Source organism: Arachis ipaensis, chromosome B04 (genome assembly GCF_000816755.2).
Source record: "Arachis ipaensis cultivar K30076 chromosome B04, Araip1.1, whole genome shotgun sequence".
Taxonomy (NCBI): Eukaryota; Viridiplantae; Streptophyta; class Magnoliopsida; order Fabales; family Fabaceae; genus Arachis; species Arachis ipaensis.
The window spans coordinates 128,420,925-128,440,608 of NC_029788.2; the positions used below are offsets into that span (position 1 = coordinate 128,420,925).

At 41.5% G+C, this 19,684-nt stretch overlaps 3 protein-coding genes across 3 annotated transcripts in view; 1 reads left to right on the forward strand and 2 right to left on the reverse strand.

Moving 5' to 3' along the window:
• The window catches only part of LOC107635377 (chaperone protein ClpB3, chloroplastic), a 5,027-nt gene extending 3,395 nt beyond the window's left edge, over nt 1–1,632 (reverse strand). Inside the window, exons 1-4 of the mRNA XM_016338848.2 lie at nt 1,277–1,632; nt 853–1,186; nt 346–547; nt 216–270 (exon numbers count right to left, since the gene is read on the reverse strand). Of these exons, the coding sequence (XP_016194334.1) occupies nt 216–270; nt 346–547; nt 853–1,186; nt 1,277–1,486 (801 nt within the window). The 5' untranslated portion in view covers nt 1,487–1,632. The remainder of the gene's footprint in view (nt 1–215; nt 271–345; nt 548–852; nt 1,187–1,276) is intronic.
• Nucleotides 2,968–4,475, forward strand: LOC107637322. The gene is made up of 3 exons (XM_016340751.1): nt 2,968–2,985; nt 3,324–3,614; nt 3,681–4,475. The coding sequence occupies exons 1-3, from the start codon at nt 2,968–2,970 to the stop codon at nt 4,473–4,475; spliced, it is 1,104 nt and encodes a 367-aa protein (XP_016196237.1).
• Nucleotides 16,138–16,861, reverse strand: LOC110271626. The gene is made up of 3 exons (XM_021122642.1): nt 16,811–16,861; nt 16,567–16,710; nt 16,138–16,470 (listed from the first exon to the last, which is right to left on the reverse strand). Exons 1-3 carry the CDS (start codon nt 16,859–16,861, stop codon nt 16,138–16,140), a joined length of 528 nt encoding a protein of 175 aa, XP_020978301.1.

A 19,684-nucleotide genomic window follows, 5' to 3' on the forward strand; every position in this document is an offset into this window, starting at 1 on the left:
ATAAAATATATATTAGAATATAAATATATATTAAAAATAAATTAAATTATATCTGTATTTATACATAAATATATTAGTGACTGATTTTAGTAGTTAATTTTAATATATAAATAATATTTTTAATCTTTGATGTATGTCTAGTGTGTTAGTTATATTTAGAGATTTGAGTTTAGGACTCAGGTTTGTGAGTTGGGATAGATGTTTCCAACGCATACCCTTCGATTCATTAGAACTTGAGGAACTTCTCCTTCAACGATTCTTTGAGCAAGCCTGTTTCAAAGATAGAGTTAAGTCAAGAATAGTAGTAAAGTATGTAGTTATGGAGCATCGCAACACATTACATACCCTTGGACAATGGCAGTCTTGCCAACACCAGGTTCTCCAATAAGAACGGGGTTGTTCTTCGTTCTCCGAGAAAGAACCTGGATACACCTTCTTATATCACCATCCCTTCTAGAAACTTTGTCAAGTTTTCCGGCTTTAGCCAGCTCTGTTAAATCTTCCCCATATTTTCCTAAGGCTGAATAATCAGCCTTCTTTTCAGGTCCTGTCACACCAAAATCAACCTAGCTTTATAAAATTCAAATGATTACTATTTTACGTACATTAATTTAGTGAATCAATTTTGATAAAGTGAATGTAATTAGTAAACGGAAAAATTGATATAAGTAATAAGGAGTCAATTTTTAGTTTAGTCAATTTTTAGGTTTGACTAAATTATTTTTTAATAACTCTTACCTATTAACTTCACGTCAAGTTAACTGGAGTTGAGTTTTTATGGTGAGACAATCACCTAAAGAAAAATGAAACATACTTAAAAGTTGATGGAGTAACGGGTAGAATTGGAGGCACCTTTTAGAGGGTGATCCCCTTTCTCTGTTTTGACTTGGCGATGGCGCAGATGGATCCCGATTGAGTCCAGATACCAACCACTCCGACCATGAAATCCCACAATTTCTAAATCCTTCATTGCGAAGTCGAATGGTGTCCCTTCTTCAACTCCGTACGGTCCATAGGTTTCTTGGACGAAATTAATGGCACCCCTCTTTTTCTTGGGATCCAGTATACTTTTATTACTTATGAATTTCAATGACCGTATGTACGGATTACCGCCATCCCTAGCTTGCAAGGGAAAATAATGCCCAGAAATACCAACAAGGAATTCACCTGGGTATTTTAGCTTAATCTACAAGACACATATAATAATATAAAATGAAGAAAGGAAGGAAAATAAATAATAGAATAAGCTTGTTAATATATATTATAAGATTATAACCTTTTCCTTTTTGGCCTTGAGTTTTGGATTAGATCCTCCATGTTTTGTTGCTTTGAAACGCTTACCGTGGTTATCATAAACCAAAGTGAGTGACATAATGTAGTCACGATGCTCAACATGGATTTCTCTGACACCGCTGAAACACCCATCGTCCCATCTTTCTCCGCCATTGCCTCCCCAGGGTCCTATTGTAAACACCTTCTCCTCCATATTTGAACTCCCTCCTCCAACTCTTCTCTAGTTCTTCTGAAGTACTAATAAATAATGCATGTATCCATAAGCTTAATATGTAAGCAGAGATATCTATGAGCATAGATGAGTCTTCTTTGGTTTCTTTCTTCTAGTTGACTGAAAGTATTCTCCAAAGTCGTCTTCAAATTAAAAATAGATAAAAACACGTGAACTATTTATTACTTACAAAAATTTGTAAAATATTAAAATAATTTTTTTGTTGAGATTATTTTCTTAAAATTTAAATCTTAAGGGTAAAAAACATATATATGCCAAGGAGAGTTCAAAATTACGCAAATCAGCCAAACGAGATTTTCATTCATCAATCAACCAAAGCATACTTTAATGTAATTTGAATCAATAAAATTCGAATTATATTTCTACATAATTCGAATTGATATAGGTCGAATTATTTCCAAGCATTCTACCAAAATAGTTCGAATCAAGATGCATCGAATTAGGGGAGCATAGTTCGAATTATGTCAATTCGAATTAGTAAGATCACGTGTTAAGGAGGAAGTTCGAATCTTGTTGATTCGAATTACTCTAGTTTGATAATTAAGGCTAATTCGAAATGACTTGATTCGAATTACATATATATAGTGCGAATGAGGATTATTCGAATTACTGTGAAGCAGAGCTCTATATATATGATGTGAACGTGAGTTGCTCTCAATAGAGGGGTCAGATGACTAGTGATGATAGTTTTCTAGTGTTGGTTCACAACAGAGGATCGATTAAGAGAAAAACTCGATCCGGTGTGAAGTTCACCGATAAGGATCCTCTCTATATTATCGTGAGGCCTACGACGAGCTATGATGACCTTGTTAGCTCTGTACTGGTGAAAAGGTTTAAGAAGTTTTCCTATCGCATTCCAACCATGGTACTCCAAGATACTGTGAAGTATGATTGTTTCACGATCGGGAGTGATGAGGACTTGCAGGTCATGTTTCATTGTCGCCGGCAGTTTCCCGAGGTGAGGACACCAAAGCTATTGGCAAAGTTGGTTGATGTGGTATCCAGCTCGGGGGGTTTGAACCGGAATACGCACACTTTAGCCACGGTGGTCGGTTCTAGCTCGAGACCTGCCGTTGCTTCTTCCTCCGTCCCTGCGTACGAGCCACCGATCTAGCCTGTCGCCTCCCCTTCGTTCGCTATTGATCTCAGCGGCAATGTTGGCAATGAGGTTGGTATAGGGGAACATCTTCCGACCTTAGTACAGTGTGCTACACCGGCTGGTGTTGGAGACGGATTGTTTGATGATCCAGATGACGATGATGTTGAGCCGGATATGATTGCTGATGACATTGGCGATGATCTCGGAGCGAGTGACCCGAGAGGGGCTGCAGGTGGATCTAGCTCTGGCACACAGCAGTACCCACCCCATTTTTCATCATTGGACCTGGATGCCATGAGGCAGGATGGGCTTCCTGGGTAGCCTGCTGGATTTGGCGATAGAGATGGAGAAGGGTCTGCTGGTATGACAGAGTTCCAGGTTGGTCAGCAATTTCATGATAAAGATGAGGCCCTGTTGAGTGTGAAGACTTACAGCATCCGCCGAGGGGTACAGTACAAGGTAGTTGAGTCTGACTATCGCCGGTATGTGGGAAAGTGTTCTGAGTTTGGGAATGGGTGCACATGGTTGATTCGGTTGAGTCTCCGGCAGCGCAAGGGCATTTGGGAAGTCAAACGGTACAACAGACCGCATACGTGTCTCGCCACCTCTATCTCCAGCGACCATAGGAGTTTGGATTATCATGTGATAGCGACATTCATTATGCCTATGGTTAGGGCTGATGCATCCGTCAACATCAAGGTGCTCCTAAATGCCACGGCCGCACACTTTGGGTTCAGGCCGACGTACAGGAGGGTCTGGCTGGTGAAGCAGAAGGCTGTTGCTGTCATCTATGGTGACTGGGATGAGTCGTACAACGAGCTCCCTAGGTGGGTGTTAGGAGTCCAGTTGACCATGCCTGGTACTGTAGCAGTCCTTCGGACTAGCCCTGTTCGAGTTGGGGGACAGCTGGACGAGTCTCAAGCTTATTTTCACAGGCTGTTCTGGACGTTCCCACCTTGTATTGAGGGATTCCGTCATTGCAAACCGTTGGTGAGTATTGACGGCACCCATCTATATGGCAAGTATGGGGGAACGTTGCTTGTCGCGATTGCACAGGACGAGAACTCCAACATACTCCTTGTGGCATTTGCACTAGTCGAGGGTGAGAATGCTGAGTCGTGGTCCTTCTTTCTCTCCCACCTCCGTCAGCACGTGACACCGCAGCCAGGTCTGCTAGTTATTTCAGATAGGCATAACGGCATCAAGGCCGCGCTTGAGGCTCCTAATGGGGGATGGCTACCTTCGGCTGCATACCGGACATTCTGTATTCGACACGTAGCAGCAAATTTTGCCCTTACGTTCAAGGGCAAAGACGCTCGGAGGCTTCTTGTGAACGCCGCATATGCCAAGACAGAAGTAGAGTTTGATTACTGGTTTGACATTCTGCGCTCTGAGAATCTGGCGATGTGTGACTGGGCGAACCGGATTGAGTATTCGTTGTGGACACAGTATTGTGATGAGGGGCGCAGATTCGGGCACATGACGACCAATATCTCTGAGTGTGTGAACTCAATCCTGAAGGGTGTCAGGAACCTCCCTGTGTGCTCGCTGGTGAAGGCCACATACGGAAGGTTGGCTGAACTATTTGTCCGCAAGGGGAGGGAGGCCGAGGACCAGCTGGGTACCGGACAACAATTCAGTCAACACCTGGTAAAGTGTATCGAGGCCAATCTGAAGACGGCTAGGTGCTTCACCGTGACTGTATATGACAGGGATAACTCGAAGTACACCGTGGCAGAGACGACTCCGACTGGTTCGTTCTCACTGGGTAGCTATAGGGTCTCACTAGGTTTCAGACATGTGATTGTGGATACTTCCAGGCACTTCATTTTCCGTGTCCGCACGCACTAGCATGCTGTGCCTACTCACGGGTTACTTGGCAGCCATACGTCCACCAGGTGTATCGCCTTAGTTCAGTTTTCAGTGTGTATCGGATGGGATTCACGACATGTCTGTTGGCCACTCGGCACATGCACCGGTACAACCATGCTAGTGCCGCCGACCCCCAGCTATAGCCACCCATCTCCTCAAGCCTAGCCACAAACGGTAGCCATTTGATGTGAATACGATTGCCGGACTTGTCGGCAAACAGATGGGTGCCCAACAACATCATGATATAGGCACGGGCAAAGCGCCTCACCGTCTCCTCATCGGCCCCCTCGGGGCACTCTCCAAAAGTCTCCTGGAAGCAGGTGCAGTTCACTGCGAACTTTTGTATTTGGTTCGCGGGAGGTAACACACCGAACAACTCCTGGAACCACTGCCAAGCTGGCTTGCCACCCTCTATGTATACGTGGAAGTCTGTCAGGCAACCACTGACGTAATGTCCATCCACTGGCAACCCCAACTGGTACGCGACGTCCTGAAGTGTGATCGAGCACTCTCCGAACGGCATGTAGAACGTGTGCGTCTCCGGACGCCACCTCTCCACGAAGGCACTCACAAGGGGCTCGTCCAATCGGAACCATCTGTCATTCAGTCTTGCAAGATGGTATAATCTGGCCATCTGCAAGTACGGAACGTACCTATCATCGAGTCGCATCCCCTGCTGTCGCCGCATGCTCGATATGCAACACCAGGGCTGCGTATTACATGGACCGCATAATTAGAATGATTTACAAAACTACTCACATATAAAATTGACGACAGAAAGAACCAACAGATAACACATGAAATAGAACATATGGTAAACCACTAGCAAAAATGCATACTGAAACGACAAACATAGACCGCTTATAAAACTTACACGCAAAAGCAAAATGTAGTAAACCACTAGCATAACCGTATCATAAAACCGTATCCAAAAAACCACTAGCATAAAGCACATGCATATCCACTAGAGAAAACCACATGCAAAACCACTCAGTTAACCACCTCCGATACCACCAACCTAAACCGCTTAAATAAACCGCTAAAATAAACCATCGACAAAACCGCTTTCATAAACCACTAATACTAACATAAACCACTATCATAAACCACTATCACAAACCATTATCAAAAACCACTAACACTAGCATAAACCACAATCATAAACCACTATAAAAAATGACTATCATAAACCACTATCATAAACCACTAACATAAGCCACTATCATAACCCACTATCATAAAGCATTATCAAAAACCACTATCAGAAACCACTAACCTCGTCGTTGATCACCCCGGTGATATGAGCAACTCCATCCAAACGATACAGCCTCCCCGAATCGTCCCCCATCGCCTGAATATGCCGCTAGAGTCTTTGTCGGCCCAATTCTTGGTCGTTTTCTCTGGGATTTGGTGGGATATGAGAATGCAAAACTGATTTGAATGACCCTGGTTCGAACTCCTTATATAGGCGAAACCCTTGTAATTTGAATCAACTCGTTTCGAATTACCACAAGAAGCAAAAAAGGAGTAATTCGAATCAATATGATTCGAATTCCCTATGTGTCACGTGCTGCATGTAATTCGAATTGATATAATTCGAACTATGTTTATTTAATTCGATGGAACTTGATTCGAATTACTTACAAGCAATGCCATGAATGATTCGACATAGGTCGATTCGAATTACGTTGAAGTGTAGTTCGATTTTTATTGATTCGAATTACATAATATTTGTCTTTGGTTGATACCTGAACGAGAATCTCATTTGACTGATTTGGATAAATATCATCTCCCCTTGGCTTATAACCGTTTTTTACCTTAATAATTATAAAATTAAAGTTGCTTGTTTAATTTTTTTAAGTCATCAATATTATATATATTAATTTAATTAATTTGATTTGGTTGGTTTTTCTTTTAACATATATTATATATATGGAGCAATAATTAATTTTTGTATATATATAATATTTTTTATGTGATTATTGTTTGTGGTTGCATGATTATTCTTTTCATTGTATAATTTGTTTGGCTGAAATTGGGTTTGTTCTCTTTTGTGGATGAGATATACTTCCATAATAAAAAAATTTGCATACTTTTAAAAAATACTCTGACGTTCAATTAAGCTTTTGTATATATTTTTCAAAAAAATGTTCAATTAGATAATAAAAAAATATGCATTTTTAAAGATGAGATAAATGATGTATTTGATAGGTTATCAATTTTTGAGGTAATTATTCATGATGAGTTATTTGTTATCGTCTTAAACACATTTTAACGTTATTGTATCGATACTTGGACTTACTTAATCTCTTAAGGTAGGTCCAAGTCAACCTAATCCTCAATATTTAGCAAAAAAGCTAAGAATAAGAATACAAGACTGACAAGAGAAAAAAAATTTTGGTGGAAAGAATACTTTATTACTCAAGTGTTTGTTACAAATGACTCACACACCACAATACAAACTCTCCTATTTATAGTCATCCACCTCCTCAATAGACAGCTAGGATTAAATTTAATTAACAAATCAAATCGAGCGTCCAGAACTTTCATTCCAAATATTTAACCTATCACATTTTTCTAAATACTTCTAAATTATTCTATATTATTCTTCATACTTCTACATATATCCACACTCTTATGGAATATTTGATGGCCTTCAAGAGTCTTTTAGAACCTTCAAGATCTTCCAAGGCCTTCTGGAGTATTCTAGAACATTCTGAAATCATCATAGTATTCTCAAACACTCTACAATACTATACAAATAACGTTAAACGTAACATCCTAAACTGACAGAGAAGCTGGAGCAGTTCAAGCGGCTGCGACAGTAGATAGAGGAGTATAGTGTAACACCCTAATATTCAAATCCTTATACTCGAGTCATAAGTCAATGATAATAAGGTGGTACAACTCTCAAGGTGAATTTTTATTACATAATTATAAGTGAAATTGAAAGGAGTATTAATCGAGAAACCTGAAAGGAGTAAAAATAAAATCGTGAAGTTGTATCACTCACGCATCGACGACTAAAAGATAAAGCGTGAAGTCGAAAGCGTTATAAGGATAAAGTCATAAAGGAGAATAAGAGAAGGACAGTATATAGATATATAACATAAGTAAATAGCCACTAGTCGCGACCCGCGAAGTTTAGGCCGGCTAGGGTACAGTATAACAGTAGTTGACAACAGAATCTCCTAATCTCTCCCAAAAGAAACATAAGAGCCTCTATAGGCAAGTTCAAAAGAGTTCAATACATAATATAAGCTTTTTAAAATAAAGGTGGAGAGGTTCTAAGCATAATATAAAGTAGAGAATATAAAGATCTTTGCCATCTCTCAGATGAACCACAGCTCACTTCTGAGCACCTGGACCTGTATTTGAAAAACAAGAGATATATACGGAATGAGAACCCCCGACCCATGGGTTTCCAGTACGGTAAAAGTGCCAAATAAATACAATGCATTGTAATAAAAGCTCACTAAGCATCCTAAAATTCCTTTCACCAAATATTCATCCTATGTTCTCGCTAATCCATAAATAGGCAACTGTCATAAGGAAAATACTAAATCTAATTCCTCTTCCCCATGTTTTCCAACTTTCTAACTCTCCAACGAATCAGAATCAGAATCATAAACAGAACCATCACCAGTTATTTTATCTCAGCTATTCTATATCAATACTTCATATCCTCACGTGGAGCAAGTGAAATCACTTCACTGCATCTACCCAGGGAACTCAAATTATCTCATTCTCTACCTGGAGCAAGTAAAATCACTTTACTGCATCTACTCAGGAAACTCAAATTATCTCAGTCTCTACCTGGAGCAAGTGAAATCACTTCACTGCATCTACCCAGGGAGCTCAATTACCTCATTCAATAACCATCATCATTATTCAATTACATCATCAACTCATCTCATCAAGAACAGCCCTCAGCGTCAATCGATACCAGCATGAGGGACCTCTCAGTTGTACAACACACAAGCAATACAGGCAAGTAATACACAATGAGGTACAAGTAGAACAAGTAGCACATAATCAAGTAACATAACATATATGATATAGCAATCCAAAATAATTAGGCAAACCCAAACAATTCAAACATATGCAAATGATGTATACCTGCCCTATGGCTGATGATATCATCTGTCAGTTATATAGCCAACCCGACATGTCCTGGTAGCTAACCATGGACTGAAACACCCATCGCGGAGCAAGTAGGTTTGAGCTACAACCCCCTTGCTACTACCCGCTCAACCCAGAGCCAGTGGAATAACCATTACTGCGGCTACTACCTAGGCGGGTGTTTAAAAGCTCAACCTGGAGCGAGTGGAATCACCACTACTACCGCTACTACCCAGGCATCACAATCTCTGAAAGCTCAACCTGGAGCGAGTGGAATCACTACTGCCGCTACTACCCAAGCGTCACAATCTCTGACCTGGAGCAAGTGGGACGAACCACAACCCTTACTACTATCCAGGTATCTCAAACACTGACCCGGAACAAGTGGGACGAACCACGACCGTTGCTACTACCCAGGTATCTCAAGTGTTCATTCATTTATTCCAAATCAATCATCATTATTACAAAATCTCAAACACTGACCTGGAGCAAGTGGGACGAACCACAACCCTTGCTACTACCCAGGTATCACAAATACACATTCATCCATAATCACTCTTCATTATTACCAATTCTCAAACAATGACCCGAAGCAAGTGGGACGAACCACGACCCTTGCTACTACCCAGGCATCTCAAACATACATTCATCCAAAACTCCATAATTAAACTCATTTATCATAATCCTCCTTTCCCGTCTCATACCCGGAGCAAGTGGACAACGCCACTACCTACTACCCGGGGTCACACGTCACCTTCAACATTTTCCATCATTATTCATTTACCACATTTATTCACTAATCATATATGCATCTCCGGCATACTCGTCGCATGTTCAAGCTTTCTCAATCAATCATAATCATTTAATCATTAATTATCTACATATACATACTCAGTCATAATTCAATGCTTATCACAGCCATCCGGCTCATAACATACCCAGCACTTGCACCATCATCCTCAGTAATTCATACAATCATCATTACTCGTCATTCATCATTGATTCTCACTTTACTTCGTCCACAAGTTACCACATGTCCTAGCTTCTTTTCATTACTAGGCATACTATAAAGATTTAGGACTTAGAGGATGAAAATGGAGGCTTAGAAGTCTGGAATTTAGCTTTCAAAACACAAAAATCAACTTTTGCTAAAAACAGAGTCACGCGTACGCGTCGCCCACGTGCACGCGTTGAAAGTGAAAAAGGAAGTGACGCGTAAATGTCATCCATGCGCATGCGTGGAAAGCAGAAAGATCAAGTGACGCGTGTGTGTCAGTCACGCGTACACGTGGGTGCGTTTTGTGCTCCTCGCACAAAACCAGCACAATACCAGCGCAACTCTCTGGATTTTCTATGGGGCACTTGCATCCCCACATCGACACATACGCGTCGGCCAGGCGCACGCGTGATGGAGCAAAAATATGAGATTGACGCGTGCGCATCGGGGTATGTTTTACCAAAAATTTTACTAAGTTAAAAAGCTGCAGAATTACATTTTTAAACCCCAACTTCCAACACACATAACTTCTACAAAATTCCTTTTTCAACCATTTCTAAACTGTTGGAAAGATCGTTGAATAAACTTTCATAAAAATCCGATTTTTAAGAATTCCAAACTCTGTGGACCGAGTTACAGACCGTCAAAGTTGGTCAAAAATCAATTTTCACCCAAAAATAGAAATCACCAATTTTTCCAATGTTCACAAGCCAAATTTATTTCCACTCATCCAAATGACCACAACCCAACCACATTCACATAATTACACTAAACCAAAACCAAACCTACCTCACCTACATAATTTTACCCAAAACTATCAAATTCCAGACCTCAATTTCTCAAACCTTATTATTCAATAACCAAACCAATTATTCACATATTCAATATCTAAAATTTATCCAATCTCTTATATCATCACACAATACACACATCAATTTACCTTCCTTACCTCTTTCCAGCCTTCGGCCCAAAATTCACGGCCTCTGGCCCAAATTCAGAATTTAAATGCATATTCCACAAATCAATACTCATTATCCAATTCATCAAATTCTCAACACATCAAACATACAATTCACACAATTCTCCATGCAATTCACACAATTCTCAATCCAATCATTAATTTACATTACATATCAACTATGCATATTAGTACCAACCATTTACACAACCCAAACTTAATCCTAGGAGCATCTAGCCTAGGAATTCTCATCACACCACACGGTACTTAAATGAAACTTAAACCATACCTTTTGTAGCCAAAATAATTGAGCTTCTTCTTGAGAGTCTCCACCAACCCTTAGCTCCAAGCCTCACCAAGGCCCCACAACCAATATCAATCTTCCAATTGTGCACCAAAATCACCCAATACTCTAACATCGTCAATTTTCACACTTATAATCAACCTAGGGTTCATGAAATTGATAAATCACAAGGGTTAGAGGGTTTCTTACCTTAACCCACGAAATTAGTTGATGGAACTCACTAATGGCTCATACTAAAGCACTCCAAAACAACAAAAATCACAATATTTCCTCAAAATCCAAACCAAATTCGAATTTAAAGAGAAAAATGAAAATTGGGCAAAGGACAGTAAATTACTCACCACAAAACTTAGATATAATTGTAGAGGACAAGAATAGCGACGCGTGGCCATAAACGGCTCGTCAATCGGAGTCTCAGAGAGAAAGTTATGATGATTTGAAGTTTGATAAAGTTATGATTTTCTCTATTCTTCCTCTCTTTACCATAGCTGCGCCCCACACCCTTTCTTTAAGGTAAAATGAGCTGAAATACTCATAACTAATATTTATATATGTTGGATCTTGGGTCCACTTGAGCCCGGTTCACTTAGTTTAGTCTGTTGGCCCAATTTTAGGCCAACACTTTTAAGATTAGAGTTTTAAATCGTATTTTAAATATTTCTAGCTTCCCAAATTATAAATTCTTATTTCTTAAAATTATTCACTTCTAATTAATTTTCTCAGCCACAGTACCGGACAGATTGCAGCCAGTACTGCCGGTCAAAATTCCAGTGCACGTTCTTTTGCAGAAAACTATGTTTTCCAACTCAGAAAAATCCACTGAGTCCAAATATCATATTTAAATTATCAAATTCCGATTGCTAAATTTTCCAACCATATTCGCTCCTATTTAATTTATTATTTAATTAATTACGGTTTGACCAGGTTTTACATATAACCAGCAGATGTGCGCTGGAGGCAGCGGCGCTGCTGCTTCCAGCGGCGCTACTGGTGGGGCACCGACGGCAGCACTTACTCTGCTGCCTCAACAGGGGGATCATGACGCTGCCACCGCTGCCGACGACAACGATTATCAGAATCTGTAGGGATTAGAGTTTTATGCATTTTTATTTGTTTAGGGTACATTACTTATGTGACATTTTATTGTATTCATACCATTTATTTTTAATAAAATAATTTATCAATTTCTGCTAATTTTAGATTTCTGATAACAATTTCGTTAACAAGAGTTTTATATTGATTTGACTGTTAGTTGTGGCTAAACTGTGCCAAAATAAAAATTAAAAAATAAAAATCCTATCGGCAGATGTACCGTCGAAATAATTCAACGGTAAGTTTTGCGCTATTTGAAGCGAAATGATGCTAAAGTTACCATCGGATTAATTCGATGGTAATCATCAACCCAAGCTCGACAATCCATTGAAAACACTGACAGAAAATCTGCCAGTAATTAGTGTCGGACTAAAAAAATCCGCCGGTAAGGAGTTTTCGGCGCCATTTATACCGTCAACTACAGAACGATGGTAAATCCAACGATAATATACTTAGCAACGATTTTATTTGATTAATCCGACAATAAATCGCATGGTAACCAACATTTTTTTTACAGTAAAAGCAAACTAACTAACACAATTAGTTACTAACCACTTGAACCATTTATTTCATCTTTTAATTTCTGTTCGTCCGCTCGGGCGTTCTGTGGACTAGGATGGACTGAGGCTGGAGCAAAGGCTCGAAGAAGTTAGGACTTGGGTGCGAGCTACTATGCTGGGAGAGGATGCCTGCTTGGATCCACAGAGTGACGGTGTGGTGGGGCCACCTGCAAGGACTCCGACGCTCAAGTCAGTATCCGTACAAGAGGCAGCGATTTAAGGTTAGAGTAGATGACGTACCTCTGGGGAAGGGTAGGTCCCTCGCCTTTTATAGTCCGTACTCGGGTGGGCCCCTTGTGGCCATTCCCACCTTCTTGGAAGCTTCTGCAAGCTATCTAGGTTTCACGTGGATGAGGAGATGAAGGCGGGTCATCTCATAGCTCGAGTCGAGTGACCCGTCAGGTCGGCTGCTCATGTCCGGACCCGGGTTGCTGATGGGCTAGGTCAAAACACTTCCCCCAGCGTGCCAGCTATAGGCATAACTCGTAGTTGGTGCGTTTGTTCTACTCGCTTCTCGACGGAGTTCTCTCGAGATCGGGAGTCCGTGACAGAGTCCATGCCCCCAATGCACGAGTTGCCTTTGTCAGTTATTGGAAACGTCGTCTCGATTCTTGCACCGAGCATTTAATGCTCATTATGGATGATTTGAAATTTGGGTGAAAAACCCATTTTGCCCTTAACTTTCACGCTTCCCAGTGTTAGTTACTATTTTGCATTCTCCCTTTTCGGTCCTTATTCCTTCATACTTCTCCCAATTCACTGCCTTCATCATCATTCTTCTCCTTCTTGACTTCGATCACCGCAAGCTTGGCTACACTTTTCCTAGGATCCATCCTTCCTTTTTCCACAATTTCCTGGTAAGCATCGACTACCTTCATCTTTTCATGGATGATCCTGGTTTTGTTTTTATTTTTGCCATTGTTATTGTGTTCCTTCTTCGTTGTTTATAATTGCTCTTGCTTGGGTTACGCTGCTGTTAGGTAGGTTACAGGAGGTTACCATTAAGTAAATCACTCTTGGCTTCTAATTGATCATAGATTAGTGTAAAATAGAGGTGTAACAGAACGTAGCATTAGTTTGCATTTTCTACCATTTTCCGACCTCCCTGGTTTGACTTTAAGTGGTGCCCCTACTATAGGTATGGCGGAGCACCCTATCCGGAGAGCTCCTGTAGATCGTTATATTTGGGTTACTTCCGATGTTAAGGACACGACTTCTAAGATAACTCTCGAGGAGCTTCAAGAGTTTCGCAACTCTGATCTACTCTACGGAGGGAGTCCTGATGAGGAGCATTATGACACGTTCATTCTTAAAGACCGGGAACATATTTGCCACATAAATATGGACACTCCTCGGGTTGCTGATTGGATGTGGGTGTACAAGCCCATGTTCACCAACTTGGGGATTCGGCTTCCCTTCTCCCCCTTTGTTATCTCTCTTTTGAATCGATGTGATGTGGCACCATCACAGTTACACCCAAATAGCTGGGGCTCCTTTCGCTGTTTCGAGATGGTATGCGACTACTTGGAGCTGTTGATCTTAGTAGAAGTCTTCCTCTACTTCTTTCTCTTGACCAACCCTTCGAAAGAGAGGAAACATAAAAAAAGGTATACGTCATTCCGAGCCGTGTAGGGTCGACGGATCTTCGAGTTGTTCGAAGATTCATTCCATGATTTCAAGGAAAATTTTTTAAAGTACAGCCTGCTGAAGGCTGGCATCCTTTCCGGCTAATCCTAGAGGGGGAACGCTGTATACCGACCTACTGGAGTTTCGGGGCCAGGGCCAATTTTTTAATAAAGAGTACTTATAAAGGGCTGAGTCAGCAAAACTGAGACATCGCCGATATATTACTAGCCATTTTTAGTAAAAATAATCTCAACCCCCATCTGTTGATGGGTGACCGTGAGACGGGTAGAAGTTATGTAGGTAAGTCGTCCGGTTGTCCCGCTTTTATGATCTCCTTTTATTCTGACTTGTATACTTGTTTAACTTGTGGTCCGTAACGCTTGGGTTTTACTTCCTTGTTTCAGTGTCCATGGCTATCGAGCAAGTGGGTATCAGTAACTTAATGGCTCAGTTCCTTCCGGGGAATAGTAGCGACAACTCGGAAACTCCTTCGGCCGTGGCTTCGCCTTCCCCAACTTCCGAGGTTCAATCGCGACCGCCTCCTCAGGAAAACGTTGGCCCTAGTGCTGGCATGACCCTCCAATCTGAGGAGATACCTGAGGATGAGGTGGGTCCCGACCTGACCATCGTGGAGAATCCTAAGAAGAGGAAGACAACATCTAGCCTAGAGGGGGCGCTCACTGTGATGGAGAAGAACTTCGATGCTGGGGGATTCATTGATTCCTAGCTTTTACCAGGAACCGAGGACTTTTTCCATGGTGGTGACTTGACCTCTCAGGCTAGGTGGGTTTATCGTTGCATGCTCCATGCTGCAACCATTGCGAGGAAGGCAGAACTCGTTTTGGCCCAGGCTGGGGTGCTGGATGGCAAGTACAGCTCGACACTACGAAAAATTGGTGATTTGAAAGTTGAGATGGAAATTACCAAGACTAAGTTGGTGGAGATAGAGGAAAAATTGAAGGCTTCTGATGGGACGGTGGCCCGCATTTTTGACTAGGAAATGACGCTAGAGAGCCAGCTTAGTGCCGTTTTTGGGTCGGGCGACAGCAGCGGAGGCCATGGTTGCTGATCTAGAGAAAAAGATGGCTGAAGCCATCATGTCGGCAGATACTGCCAAGATTGAACTCACAGGCCTGAAGGCGAAGGTCGCCGACCTCAAAAAGAAGAACAAGGAAACTGTCAAAAATGCTCACGAGGTGATTGGAGGTACTGAGGAGGCGATCAAAGCGCAAGTCAAGCTGTTGTCTCCCGACTTCGACACCTCTGCAATCGGGGCTTTCAAGACTATCCAAGATGGCAAGATAGTCGATATCATGAGAAAGTAACTTGTAATTTCTTCCATTGGGATTGTACTCTTGTTTTCTCTTTAACTGGGCCGACGTGGACCTTGTCTTGTAATTAGTCTTTTGGACTTGTAGTTTTCCTAGAACTGGCTTATTTTGTCATTAATGGTTATCGTTAGGCCGTTTTCATTCACTTGAATGCGTTGGTTATTTTGTTTGTCGCGTTCTCACTTGGCTTTTAAATCGTTTAGCCGTTATTGCACCTATCCTTTTAACCGTTTTCATTCACTTGAATCCGTTGGTTATTTTGCTTGTCGTGTTTTCGCTTGGATTTTAAATCTTTAGCCGTTATTTGTTGGGTACTTGTGATCCCTTTGGCTCCCAGGGTGATCAGTCCCGAAGTGCCGTTGGGTCAGTGGTAGTTAGTCATGTTAATGACAAAAACAACAATTGAATGAAATACGCATAAGAGGAAACACACTCAAAACATGTGAATTAAACATGCAATAGGGGCAAGACATACAAAGCATGTGAATTAAAATAAAAATAAAAATACTGGGATAGGGGACCAGGAAGTCAGTAGGGCGCATATCACGAGTAGAACCTTTTCAGATTTGCCACGTTCCACGTTATCGGAACTTCGCTTCCGTCTAGCCTCTCCAACTTGTAAGCGCCTCTTCCGAGAACCTCCTTTACTCTTTATGGGCTCTCCCAGTTCGCCACCAGTTTTCCTTCTGCTGGGGTCGGTAGCCTGATATCATTGCACCGTAATACGAGGTCGCCTTTCTCGAAACTCCTGCCTAGCACTTTCCTATTGTATCGCAATGCTATTCTCTGTTTCAATGCCATTTCCGACAAATGGGTCATCTCCCTTGTCTCATCAATCAGGTCTTTCTCTACTGCTTCTTCACCACCGCCGAGGAGCAACCTTGGACTCGGCTCCCCTATTTCAACTGGAATCACCGCGTCTACTCCATTGGTAAGCCAGAAAGGCGTTTTTCCGGTAGAGGACTGGGGTATTGTCCTATAAAACTACAAGACCGAGGCTAGATCGTTTGCCCACGAGCCATTTTTCTGATCGAGTCTCTTCTTCAACCCTTTGAGGATGATTTTATTTGCTGCTTCTACCTGACTATTACTCAATGGGTGCTCTACCGAGGAGAACTTCTGCTTAACTCCTAATCCGGAGAGGAACTCTCCGAACTTTTTGTCTGTGAACTGTGTCCCATTATCTGATATCATGGTTTCAGGAATTCCAAATCTGGTGATCTCCTGTCTCCACAAGCATTTCCGACAACTTGCTGCCGATATGCTTGCTAGTGGCTCCGCTTCTACCCATTTAGTGTAGTAGTCGATGGCTACTATCAGATACTTGACTTGCCCAAGGCCTACCAGGAATGGCTGCAAGAGGTCGACTCCTCATTGAGCGAAAGGGTCGGAAAGCCAGCATCGAGCTTAATTCCCCTGCCGAAGCCTTGTACAAGTTGGCATTTTCCTGACATTTCCTGCATTTCTTGGTTAAAACTCAAATTTGTTTTTGAAAAATAATTTATTTTTAAATTAATTTTTAAAAGATTTTTTTATTATATTAGTCCCTAAAAATATAACTGTAAGTCAAATCAATTTTTTTGTCAGTTAGATGAGAACATATCACGTTAAGTACTACATACGTAACATGATAACATGGCAGGTTAATGCCATATGTTATAAAGAGTAATATTATACATTTAAATTTTTTTATGAATCAAATCAACTAAGTTAAACATTGAGACTTTGAATAATGCTAGTCATAGATTTTTGTTATATTCGACTAACTTAGTTAGACTTAGTTAATAAAAGGACTTAGATGTGTAGTATTATTTTGTTACAAAATAATTGATTGTATCTTAATATGACATGACCCGACAATTTATCATTTTGTGACGTATGTTATTAACCAGTCATATTATCATGCCATATAACACCTAACATAACATGTCATCGTCATCTAAAGCTGATGGAAGAATTGGTTTAATTTATAGTTGTATCTTTTAAGAATTAATATAATTTTAAAAAAAATTCGGTAGAAACTAATTTATATATAAGAGAAAGTATGGAAAGTCAATGAATTTAGTGTATAATGTATACAATAGGGATAAAATTAAAATTAACATTAAATGATAATTAAGTTAATTAATTATGAATAATTTTCAATTTGAAATTCAAAATAAATAAGGATTTGCAACAGTTACGTACACACGCAAAAACGGCCTCCCTCTCCCCTATGTGATTTGACTTCCTTCTCGCCCAATCTCTTCCTGTCTCATCGGTGCCGCGCCGCCACCATCAGCAGCTGCCGTCGTCCATATAGCTCCAGCTGACGCCTCTGTGCGCACCGCGAACGCCCGAGCAACACTGTCGCGCAGTTTGCGTCACTCGCGAAGCTCGTGCTCAGACCGTGGCCCGACGCTACGCTGCCACCGCTGCCCAGACCACGGCCTTCCTTTCTTCCCCATTGCTCATAAAGAGAGGTTCAGGCTGACCAAAGAAGATTGGATCCCTCCGCAGGCCTTCCTTTCTTCCTCGTCGCCGCGGCCACGTCCGGTTACCGCGCAATCAGCAATTGTTCAACGCTGCACACCCTGGATTCTGCCAACTTGGCTTTCTTGAATTTCGCTCCCTTTACGTCTTTAAGGTATATACATTAATGGACGAATTTAGATGTTGGATGTTCAATTCACTTGGTATATAGATGGTTATTTTAATTCTTAATTGGATGATTATTTTATTAGATTCAGTTTAAGTATATATAATTAACAAATGTTGGATGATTGTTTCACTAGGTAGTCAGATGATTATTTAATAACTACGTAGATGGTTATTTGATGGCCGGTGAAGGAGCTTCTAATGCTGGAAAGATGGGATGATTGATGAGGATGCCTCAAACCTCCGGAAGTCACCAAGGACTTTGAACTGCCCACACCGACCGGCAACGCTACTACTTCATCTACATCACAAAAATCGGCCGCCCAACGCCTTGAAGACCTTCACAACAAATTAGACCGCTATGCGCACCGCGAACGCCCGAGCAACACTGTCGCGCAGTTTGCGTCACTCGCGAAGCTCGTGCTCAGACCGTGGCCCGACGCTACGCTGCCACCGCTGCCCAGACCACGGCCTTCCTTTCTTCCCCATTGCTCATAAAGAGAGGTTCAGGCTGACCAAAGAAGATTGGATCCCTCCGCAGGCCTTCCTTTCTTCCTCGTCGCCGCGGCCACGTCCGGTTACCGCGCAATCAGCAATTGTTCAACGCTGCACACCCTGGATTCTGCCAACTTGGCTTTCTTGAATTTCGCTCCCTTTACGTCTTTAAGGTATATACATTAATGGACGAATTTAGATGTTGGATGTTCAATTCACTTGGTATATAGATGGTTATTTTAATTCTTAATTGGATGATTATTTTATTAGATTCAGTTTAAGTATATATAATTAACAAATGTTGGATGATTGTTTCACTAGGTAGTCAGATGATTATTTAATAACTACGTAGATGGTTATTTGATGGCCGGTGAAGGAGCTTCTAATGCTGGAAAGATGGGATGATTGATGAGGGTGAGGTAGTGACAAACCCCAATTTGAGGGTTTATCTTGTACTGATTTCAGGGGTTTTATCAATGATTCCACACACTTTCTATATGAAAATACAAGATTTTGCATTCCTCTCCTAGTTCCGCCTCATGAGTGAAAACATGCTCATTTTGCACTAAAATAGATACTTTTCTAATCTTCTCTTGATGCCATTCGATGCCGTGACTTGTGTGTTAAGTGGTTTCAGGATATAGAGTAGGAATGGACCGAAAGAGAGGAAGAAGACGGGTACAAAGGAAGGAAGCATGAGGATTAAGCTTTGGAAATTTCCGCATAGGCGCGTGCGCGCGCCTTGCGCGCCCGCGTGGATAAGGCAACGTGGAGCCAAAGCCAAGAGCCGGCTTGAGAAGCGGCTAAGCCAGGATCTTCATGGGTGCGCACGCGTACATCACGCCTCCGCGCACATTACAAGACGTCTCAACGGCGCGTGCGCGTACCTTGCGCGTGCGCGCCGATTTGCGAATATGATTTTTTAAGAAGTCACGTGACTTAGGCGTGGAGGCAGTTGAGGATTCCACTCTTAGAGAAGCACCTTGGCGGGAAAAGCTTAAGAAGACCAAAGGAACAAAGGTTAAGGACACTTAGTTAGTTCATTTTCTAGATCTAGATATTTTGG